Source organism: Ursus arctos, unplaced genomic scaffold, assembly GCF_023065955.2.
Source record: "Ursus arctos isolate Adak ecotype North America unplaced genomic scaffold, UrsArc2.0 scaffold_5, whole genome shotgun sequence".
NCBI lineage: Eukaryota > Metazoa > Chordata > Mammalia > Carnivora > Ursidae > Ursus > Ursus arctos.
This window is the reverse complement of record NW_026623067.1, coordinates 15,060,820-15,071,575: the sequence shown is the minus strand read 5'-3', so window position 1 is coordinate 15,071,575 and position 10,756 is coordinate 15,060,820. Positions and strand designations below refer to the sequence as shown.

Below are 10,756 nucleotides of genomic sequence, written 5' to 3'. Positions count from 1 at the left end.
GAGCTGGTCTGGGGATCGGCTCTAGCTTCCTGTGCCTACTTCAGATTTGCTGTATGTGGCCCAGTTGCTTCCAGAAGTTTCCCAGGGGCATTTCAGGCTCTTAGGGGCAGAGGAAGGAGGAAAGAGGCACGGGGGTGTCCCCAGCTCAGGGGCCACAGGCTTTTGTGCAGGGGTCTGGTGCGGCAGCCTTGTGCTGTGGAAGCGGGAGGCGGAAGCCGGGGGTGGGCAGCAAAGTCTGTTCTCAGCTGGGCTCTGGCACCAGCCCTGGCGGCCCAGCATAGCATGGAACACCTCGAAGTCCTCCGGGTTCTCTGGTGAGAGAGGCTGCTTCCACTCTCTCCTGCCCACCACCTCCTTGGCCCCAACAGCGGCTGCTGCTGAAGAAAACACCCACAGACCCAACACACTCGAGCCTTAGCGTTTACTCCCCCCACACCGCATTCTCGGAGCCGTCTGTGCTGGCGCGCGACGGGAGAGGATGCCGGCTCTGCCTGCCGGCGAGAGCTGGCGGAGCTGCCCAGGAAGAAGGCCGGCCACAGGGGCCCGGGGCAGATGCGAGCATGGGCGGCAGGAGGGCAGCCAGCTGGCCCGCTGCCAGCCCCGCAGCTTCCAGAGCAGGGGCCTGAGTCCTTCACATGGGTGGGGGCAGGGCCTGCACCTCCTCCAGACACTCGTCGTAGGCCTCCTGGTACTCCTCGTGGGGCTTGACCATGATCACGCAGGTGGGGCGCTTGGAGCCCGCGGCTGCACCCAGGTCCTGCAGATGAGGGAAAGAAGGGCTGTGTGGGGCAAAGTCTGCACCACCTGTATGCCCGGGAGGCACGAACCCATGACCCACCGGCCTCATCCAGCCCTCCGACACGTCACACCGGCATTTCAACTCTGCCAGCTTTCAAGCCACGGGCCGGCAATGCTGAGCCGACAATGCTGGGCCTCCACAGCCACATGGCAAGTGGCAATGGGCTTCTGCTCCAGAGGCTGCCGCCGGAGGCAGGGTTCTGGTCCCAGCTACCAGTCCCTTGAACACCCCCTTCTTCCCTGAACACTGCAACCACCTCACAGGACTACCGTGGGCGCGGCATCTGCACGGACAGCACGTGCACGCACACCTCGTTTTTCACCCCCATGGTCCACAAGGGCGGGAATTCCCAGTTTCCAACAAGGAGACTGGGCCAGGGACCAGCAGAGCCAAGGATTCATCCACATCTGTCTCAACTGCAAAGCTTGCATTTTTCCACAGTGGCCTGTTCCCACAAACCCAATGCCAGACCCCCTCCTCCAATGCCGACCAAGATCCGGGGCGGGGGCTCATGTGTTCCTTACCGTCTTAGAGGGGATATAGACGTAGGGCAAGTTCCGGTCCTCACACATAACTGGGAGATGGCAGTATACCTCAATGGGCAACGTGTCTCCTGCCAAAACCATGATCCTGCGATGAGAGAAACACTGTCATTTCTAATTCGCCCATTCCCTCTTTCAGTCAAAAAGTGCCACCTCTGGACTGGGCCTCTGGACAGAGATGGAGAAGATGGTCCCAGCCCTCAAGGACCCCAGATGCGAATCCCCACCTTCTGAAAGTGCATGCAAATTTGTGTTTGGTGATCACTTCCTCTGGGGAGGTGAGCCCTACCTAGTTCTTGGCAAATAAGTAAATGCCACACAGGGTGACAAGTGGGATTCCATGGGGGCAGGTGAGGTATGGGAGTGACACCAGGGAGTAAGAGCTCAGCTGTCCTTGGAGAGTCAAAAAAGGAATCAGGAGGTAACAATGGATCAGAAAGCTGAATGAAGGTGTCAGGCGGCCCTTGGGAGGGGCTGGAGGCAGGGAAAGCACTCGAGACTTGAGACGATCAGAATGGCTGCTCATACCCAGGAGCTGGCCGATGGGGGCCTGGGATGGTTCTGAAATCCAGGATAGGGATGGGGCAGACAAGGAGGCTAGAGAGATTGGCAGCGGCCACACCGGGGGCCTTGAATGCCAGGCTGGGAAGCATGAGTTCAGTGCCGAGAGTCACAGGGAACAAATGAAGTCTTGCCAGAGAGCCCTGAGGTAGGACTCCTGGGTGGCAAGGTGTCAGGGCTCTGGGGCAAGGGCCTTGGAAGTCCTGAAGACACCAAGGAAGAGTGTTGTCCGCGGCGGGGCAGGGGCTTGGGGGGTGAGAGGCAAATACAAGGAAAGAGCTCTTAGTTGCAAGCACTGGGCCCACTCTCCTGGTTTTCCTTTTGTCTTCCAGGCTCTCCTCTGCCGGCACCCCTTCCTTTGCGTGGCCTTTCAGTGCTGGTGCTTCTCACAGCCTGATCCTTGGCTGCCCTCTCAGTACCTTCTCCCTGGCTGACCCAGGCCACAGCCACGGCCACGGCATCGGGTGCCATGTATGTGCTGACAACTCCCAAATCTGTTCTCCCCTGCCTCTTCTCTCCCTTCCAAGCTCCCAGTCTGTGTAGTCATCTGCCTATTTGACAGTTCTGCTTGTTCGGGGGGGGGGGGGTCCCCATGTCTAAAGGGCACCTCAAGAACTTGTCTAAAACCAAACCTGTGATCTTCCCACACAAACCTGGGCTCATCCACTGTTCACCATCTGAGTGGGCCCTCTGCTCGGCTGGAATCCAGACCTTCTCACTCCATGTCCCAAAGTCCTCTTAGATGCATCCACTTGAGTTCTGTTTCAGCCACCAATAACCCAATCAACATCGCCCTCACCTCTCCTACACTGGGGCAGCCTCCTAGCTCAATTTCCTGGTCTACTCTTGTGCCCCCGATCCTTTCCAGAGTTGCCAGAAAAATCTTCGCAAGGGTAAACAAAATTATGTCACTCCCTGGCTTTTAACCCTCGGTGGCCTGAAAAACTCTGAGGACAAAAACTAAATTTACCATGGCTTACCGGGCAATGCTTCTGACCACCACTATCCTCTCTCCTGCCTGGGTCCCAGTATCTTCTGGCAGAACCCCTGCGCCCTAAGTCAGACTTCCCATGGAGCATCACGTCCCCCAGCACTATTGATCTCTTGAGCACCAACAATGAGCTTCCAGAGATCAAGCACTGAGAGGCTTTGTCCTGTCCTCCAAAGAGCTTCCTGTTTGGCCTGAGGGGGAGAAAGATGTCACGCAGGCGGCATCCTCATGCACCCTGTACGTTCCTTCACAGTTACGTCAGGACTTTCGTGAGTGACTGAAGCTGGGCTCGACCCTGCGTGCGCTGGCTTCTTCGATTCGCTTCCCCCGGAACTCACTTTCCCGGTGGTGTTCCTCTGAGCTCTTGTGAGTGACGCGTACTGGAGGGAACTCACCGACGGCGTGATGACCTTGTGTACCGGGGGCGGATCACTGTTGCCGACTTTCGCCGAGCACCTACCAAGCCGTGGGGCTACCCGTGCTACCGTCCAGAAACGCAAAACCCGGCGGGAGGGGGCCTTACCCTTTCTCGCCTTTGTTGATAAACTTCTGAACCTCCTTCACCCCGCGCCGAATCTGCTTCTGCTTCACGGCTGCAACGACACAAGAGTCAGTCGGCGGGCCTCGGGCCGCCCCCCGCGCCACCACCGGCCACCGCGGCGGCCGCAGCACCTTTCTTGATGCACTTGTAGAGCTTCCGCGTGAGGCGGCGCGAAGCCAGGGGCTGCGCGATGGGGTTCAGATTCACCAGCAGCTCGTGGTAAGTGCGCTCCCCGAGGCACGCCTCCGCCTGAGCCTCCGGCCCGTCCGGATCTGCCTTTATTTTGGTCATCGCGGCCGCCGCGGCAACCACACACTCCGCGCCGGGCGAATCCACGCGGCCCGGGCCTCAGGAGTCACTTCCGGGTCACCGCGTACTGCGGGTAGCCGGCCGTACGCCACAGCCAATTAGGGAACGAAGTTTCCGACTCAAACCAATCGTTGACGCTCAGCTCCTTACAGACAGACCGGGAGGGGCGGAGTCTCGACTGGAGGGGCGGAGCGGATCCGAGGCGGGCCTCGCCCGGGGCACCGGAGGCGAGGGGCGGGGCTCGGTGGGAGGCGGGGCCCGGCGGGGCCCGGCGGGGGCGGGAAGGGACTAGGACGCAGGCTGGGGCTGGTCTGAGAGCCCCGCCTCGCGGGTACCGGCGGCGACCGTGTAGACCGTGGCTGTGGGGGCGTAACCACGTCTAAGGGGACGGGATCCTCCTGCCTGAGGGGCCGGCTCTGAGACGGAGCGGAAGAATGGGGATTCCAAACCACCTTAGAGTCTGACCCTCACAGGGTCCTGGGCGAGGTGCCGCAGGTGCCAAGGTCAACGTAGAGCCTGGCGCTGCTAAGGGCTGCTTCCGTTCTAGCACGATTCTCACACTCTGCTCTCTTCTGTGGCCCTACTCGCGGGCGCCTCTTTTCCCGCAGCGACCTGCTCAAATGTTGCCCCCGAGAGAGGTTCCCCTTGGCCACCTTATCTGAAACTGCGGTCCCCACCGACCTCCACCGACATGCCCTACCTCTTTGTTTTTCCTCCTAGTTCCCACGACTGTGCCTGGCATTACGCACAATCCAAGGCCTGGCCAGACGCCAGCGGGGGCGCGGGGGAGGAGAGCGTAAGCGCCCCCTTCCCCGGGAACACTGGGGGCGTCGGCACTGGGGCTGAGACTGCGCGGCGCCGTGGGGGACGGCTCCGAGTAGGCGCCCCTCTGCAGGTATCCCTAGAGCATTAGTAGACGGTGACGCTGGGGAGGTGAGCAGGCCCAGACCGGGGTGGATCTCGAATCTCCGGCTGATTTCCTCCACCGTGTCTTGGAACACTGGATGGATAGGAATTATATCGTTGCTACAAATTCATTGCCTTTGATCATGCTGCGGTAGGCCTGACATTCTTGTGGTGGCGGAATAAGCTGGTCAGTGGAACTTCAGAAGTCTGCAGGTGGCCGTTGGCAGCACAGGTTAGTTAAGCCGATTTAAATATTGAACTTTTAACCCTGTAACCAAGTGCAAAGTCATTCGATAAAAGACAAGTCGGTTTTTTCTATTTCGCATTTCAATAAGAAAAATCAGGATGCAATCCATCCTGACCTTGGACCCCAAATAGTTTTCACAGATACAAACGTTATGTCAATTAAACAATGAAAATGAGTTCTATAAGCAATGAAAAAACCATTGGAAAGTAAACAAAATTCGTAGGCACGACATAACAGGATAAGGACCTTTTGTAAATGTTCTCACTTTGGAATTTCTTTTTTTTTAAAGATTTTATCTATCCATTTAAGACACAGAGAGAGAGACTGAGAATGAGCATGAGGAGGGGAGAGGGGCAGAAGCAGGCTCCCCGCTGAGCAGGGAGCCGGAGGTGGGGCTCCATCCCAGGACCCCAGGATCATGACCTGAGCCCAAAGCAGCCGCTTAACCAACTGAGCCACCCGGGTGCCGCACTTTGGAATTTCTTGAGAAAAGATAGCCCCTTCCTGAGCTTTGGGTCGATGCTTTGCAGCCTAAGACTTTGCTGTACCTTTTCCCACTGCAAGCCCTCCAGCCCTGTAGGTCCTGTAGTAGCAGTTCTTGCCTTCCCAGGGAGGCCCTCCTGAAGCTGTGGGGGCAGCAGGTGCAGGGCTCCGAAGGATGCTTTTCTTTTCTCTTTTCCTTTCCCTTCCTTTCTTTTCTTTCCTTTTCTCTTTTCTTTTCTTTCTTTTTTATTTTATTTTATTTTATTTTATTTTATTTTATTTTATTTTATTTATTTGAGAGAGAGAGAGAACACGAACAGGGCAGAGGCAGAGGCAGAGGGAGAAGCAGGCTCCCCATTGAGCAGGGAGCCTGACGTGGGGCTCGATCCCAGAACGCTGGGATCATGAGCTGAGCTGAAGGCAGCCGCTTCATCGACTGAGGCCCCTGGGTGCCCCTGAAGGGTGCTTTTCTACCCCTGGTTCTGAGTGGTGCTCCCGTGAACTTTTTCAGCCTTGTCGGACCGCTGATAATGTGTCAGGGTCACAAAGGGGAGAGGTAGAGCCAGAAGACGTGTGCACGGGGCAGGATGAACTCCGTCCAGCAGAGAATTCCATCCCCAGGAAACCTGATTCATGTAAAATGTGCTGCACCCACCTTACCAAGGTCTCCGTCTTGAAGGCCTCTCTGTTCTTATACGGCAGGAGGAAGGAGGTAAGCATCTTTGTGCCAGGCACTTTACACGGAGCGTTTCTTCTGTTCCTTACAAAGAATACCTTCATCATTCATAATTTATGGAGACTTGTGGGGCAAATAGCTTGATTCTGCTCACACAAAGCTAGATCTCCGTCCCAGGTCCACTTGTCTACAAGCCTACAGTTTGCTTGTGCCCCGTGATATGTCCTCAGTAAACTGCACCATGCATTTTTTTTTTAAGATTGATTTATTTATGTGACACAGAGAGAGAGAGAGAGAGAGAGGGCCAGCGAGAGAGGGAACACAAGCAGGGGGAACGGGAGAGGAAGAAGCAGGCTCCCAGCGGAGCAGGGAGCCCAATGTGGGGCTCAATCCCAGGACCCCGGGATCACGCCCTGGGCCAAAGGCAGACGCTTAACGACTGAGCCACCCAGGCGCCCCTGCACCATGCATTTTTTAAAAAAGATTTTTTGTTTATTTATTTGACAGGGAGAGGGAGAGAGAGAGCAAGCACAAGCAGGGAGAGCTGCAGAGGCAGAGGGAGAAGCAGGCTCCCCACCAAGCAGGGAGCCTGACATGGGGCTCGATCTCAGGACCCTGGAGTCATGACCTGAGCCAAGGCAGATGCCTAACTGACTGAGCCACCCAGGTGCCCCACCATGCATTTTTATTTTTTATTTTTTATTTTTTTTAAAGATTTTATTTATTTATTTGACAGAGACAGCCAGCGAGAGAGAGGGAACACAAGCAGGGGGAGTGGGAGAGGAAGAAGCAGGCTCCCAGCAGAGGAGCCTGACGTGGGGCTCGATCCCAGAACGCTGGGATCACGCCCTGAGCCGAAGGCAGACGTTTAACGACTGCGCCACCCAGGCGCCCCTACCACCATGCATTTTTAAAACCAGGCTCAGACCTCTGTGCTGACTGTGAAGTGGCTTGTGTGACTTTGCTGATTTCGTTCTAACGGCTATCAGAGCTCACTTGAAGCAGTGTAGACTGGGTGAGACCATATGGCTATGCCTAATGGGCAGTAGACCAGGGCTCTGAAGGACAAGTGACCTTGGGCAATTCATTTAAACTCTCTAGGCTTCAGCCCCTTGTCTATAAAGTGAGAAAGTTGGACCCAGATGCGCTAAGGTCCCGTCTTTTGAAAAGTTGGGGAGGGTGATTTTTTTTTTTTTAATTGTGATGAAATTCACATACCATACAGGTTGCCCATTTAAAGTGTACAAATCACTGGTGTTTTTGTTTTTTTTTTTTTTTAAGATTTTATTTATTTGAGAGAGGGAGTGAGGGAGAGAGAGTGAGTGAGAGAGAGAGAACACAAGCAGGGGCAGCAACAGGCAGAGGGACAAGCAGACTCCCCACTGAGCAGGGAGCCCAACTCGGGGCTCAATCCCAGGACCCTGAGATCATGACCGGAGCCGAAGGCAGCAGACGCTTAACCGACTGAGCCACCCAGGCGCCCCCAAATCAGTGGTTTTAGTATATTTAGTGAGTTGTGCAAACATCACCACAATCAATGTGAGGACGTTTTCATCCCTTCAGTAAAAACCCCTGCACCCTGTGATTATCACCCTCTGACCCCTCAGACCCCCCCAGCCCTAAGCAACCCCTAATTTACGTTCCGTTTCCATAGATTTCCCTGTTCTGGACATTCCATTGAAAGGGAATCCTATAGTACGTGGCCTTTTGTGTCTGGCTTCTCTCACTTCGCATGTTTTCAAGGTTCATCCACGTTGTAGCGGGTGTCAGCCTGTATGAAGTTACTAGTAACATTCCATTGTATGGGTATTCTGTGTTTTATCCAGCCACCAGTTAATGCATGATTGGGTTGTCTCTACCTTTTGGCCATCGTGAAGAGTGCTGCTGGTTTTCATGTGGGCGTATGTTTTCAGTTCTCCTGGATACCCACCTAGCGCTGGAATTCTTGGGTCTATGTTTAACTTTCTGGGGAACCATCCAGCTATTTCTCAAGGGGGCTGCACTATTTTAGGTTCCTAGCAGCAACATACGAACATTCTGATTCCCCCGAGTTCTTACCAACACTTGATGTTGTCTGACTTTTTTTATTGCAGTAATTCCGGGGGTTGTGAAGTTCAATGCCCTTGTGGTTTTCATTGGGATCCCGAGCAACTTTCCAATAAGCTATTTGCATTCCTTTGGAAAATGTCTCTTCAGATCTTTTGCCCGTTTTTAAGTTGAGGAAATCTTCTTTTTAAAGATTGGTTTATTTATTTGAGAGAGAGAGAGAGCGTGCATGCATGATGGGGGGGAAGGGATAGGGGGAGAGGGAGAGAGAGAACCTCAAGCCGACTCCCCACTGAAGGGGCAGGGGCGGGGGTGGGGCCCCAAGATGTGGGGCTTGATCTCAAGACCCTGAGGTCACGACCTGAGTTGAAATCAAGAGTCTGACAGTCAACCGACTGAGACCCAGGCACCCCTGGAGAATGACTTTTTGTTTGTTTGTTTGTTTTAATATTTTATTTATTTATTTGACACAGAGAGAGATCGAGCACAAGCAGGGAGAGCAGCAGGCAGAGGGAGAAGCAGGCTCCCCACTGAGCAAGGACCCCCCCCCAATGCAGGGCTCCATCTCAGGTTCCAAGGATCATGACCTGAGCTGAAGGCAGACCCCCTAACTGACTGAGCCACCCAAGCACCCCTGATTTCCATAATTTATTTAAACAGCCCCTACCAATGGATATTAGTTTGTTTTTAGTGTTTTTACTATTTCGAATGCGTTCGCAGTGAATATTATACCTTTGGTACTTTTGTGAGTCTGTCCAGGATGAACTCCTAACATTTATAATTTGGGTATCTGCCGTATTACACGGTATGCTCTACAGAGGTAAGATTCCCAATTGCTCCGAATAGTGTCTCGCCAACACTTGCCAAGACTGGGTTTTAGCAACTTTTTTGAGAAGGAAGAAGGTTGGTGATGATCCAGTAGGGACAAATGGTGTCTTGTGTTCATTTACATTTCTTTAGTTCTCATGGAAGCTGGCTATTTCATACTTTTATAGCTCTTTTGTGTTCTATTCTCGTCCGGTTTTTCTATAGGGTTTGTCTCTTACCACTTTAGAAAAGCTTTTAGTACTTTAAGGAAAGTTCTCTAGTGCTTTTGTGGTTTCACTGTTGATAATGAAAATGTTTGATCCATCAGGTTTAATGTGATGTTAGGAGCAAAGCAGGCCTCCAGCTTGATTTTCTTCCAGATGGCTAAGCCATTGTCCTGATGCCATCCACTGAATTCTTACTGGTGTGGTGCATTCATTTAAAATTCCTCTGTTATACACTAGATAATAAGATGTGTTTGGGCAGTACTAAACTGTTTTGATGGTTGTAATATTTGCTTGTTTGTTTTTAATTTGTTTTTGAACTATTTTTGGTATCTACTGGGGCTTTGGCAGTTCACCAGGTTAAAACCAAGCCTGGGGAGGGACGCCTGGGTGGCTCAAGGGGTTAAGCATCTGCCTTCAGCTCAGGTCATGATCCAAGGGTCTTGAGATTGAGCCCTGCATCAGGCTCCCCTCTGAAGCAAGGAGCCTGCTTCTCCCTCTGCCTGTTGCTCCCCCTGCTTGTGCACTGTCTCTGCTTTGTCTCTCTGACAAATAAATACATGAGATCTAAAAATAAATAAAATAAAATAAAACCAAGCCTGGGGAAAGGCTTGATACGGGGAGACATGAAGGGCCTGGGAGTGAAACAGGCCATGGTTTTAATCTGATGTATACAGATGATCAGCTTTTTCCCCCTGGGCAAATTGTTTAACTTTACTGGGCTTCTGGCTTTTTACCTTTAAAATCAGATGAAGATTGAAGGAGATGTGGCCAGGAAAGTCCCCGGGGCTGCCGTTAGGCGTGTGGAGGTTGCTTCTGGGCCGGACGTTTGTGGGCCAGGGTGAGGAAATCTGCAGGACCAAGGCCTGGAGCTCAGGTCCCCCCACTCCCAATCCTCCTGCCCGGCCCAGCCCGGCCCGGCCCTGAGTCCATTAGCAGGGCCTGCTCAGCCGTCTCCCCCGATCTACTCTTCAGAGGGAAAGCGGTCCCTGTAGGTCTGCAGGGTGGCCGAGGTGTGGGTGGGTGGGGTGTGGACAGACTGCGGACATCCGGCTTGGGGCCTCCACCTCTGTGCAGGTGGGTCCTTGCACACAGAGGTGCTGGCAGGAATAGAAGAGGGGGGCAGGTGGGTCAGGGGCTCCATCTGTACTGTTGCCCTGAGCCCCTCCAATGTGAGGGCTGGGCCTCCTTCTTTTCTTTTTCTTTTTCTTTTTCTTTTTCTCCTTCTTCTTCTTCTTCTTCTTCTTCTTCTTCTTCTTCTTCTTCTTCCTCTTCTTCTTCTTCTTCTTCTCTCTCTCTCTCTCTCTCTCTCTCTCTCGCTGATAGATTGCTGGTAGGGGGTGGCAGGGCTGGGGGGTTGGGGAATGGTGGGGAGTGGGATGTATTCATCTGTTCAACAGGCAGGGACTGGGACCAGGCGGACTGGGTGTATTAGCTTCCTAGGGCTGCCCTAATAAAGACAAACCAGGGAGCTTGAAACAGCACGAACGTATCATCTCACCATTCTAGAGATGAGAAACCCAAAAGCGAAGCATCAGCAGGGGCACGCTCTCTCTGAAGGCTCCAGAGGAACACGTGTTCCCTGCTTTTCTCTTAGCTGCTGCAATTGCCAGCCAGGCCCTGG

The 10,756-nt window shown here is 53.5% G+C and overlaps 1 protein-coding gene and 1 long non-coding RNA gene across 2 annotated transcripts; one reads left to right on the top strand and one right to left on the bottom strand.

Annotated features, from left to right (window-relative positions):
- Positions 1-401: 401 nt before the first annotated feature.
- On the bottom strand, positions 402-3,807 carry NHP2 (NHP2 ribonucleoprotein). Its single transcript, XM_026507766.4, has 4 exons — positions 3,566-3,807; positions 3,417-3,486; positions 1,324-1,429; positions 402-757 (listed from the first exon to the last, which is right to left on the bottom strand). The coding sequence occupies exons 1-4, from the start codon at positions 3,723-3,725 to the stop codon at positions 632-634; spliced, it is 462 nt and encodes a 153-aa protein (XP_026363551.1). The 5' UTR covers positions 3,726-3,807; the 3' UTR covers positions 402-631.
- On the top strand, positions 1,424-3,623 carry LOC130542751 (uncharacterized). Its single transcript, XR_008957532.1, has 3 exons — positions 1,424-1,619; positions 2,235-2,373; positions 3,147-3,623. It is a non-coding gene; the product is annotated as an uncharacterized LOC130542751 (long non-coding RNA).
- Positions 3,808-10,756: the final 6,949 nt, after the last annotated feature.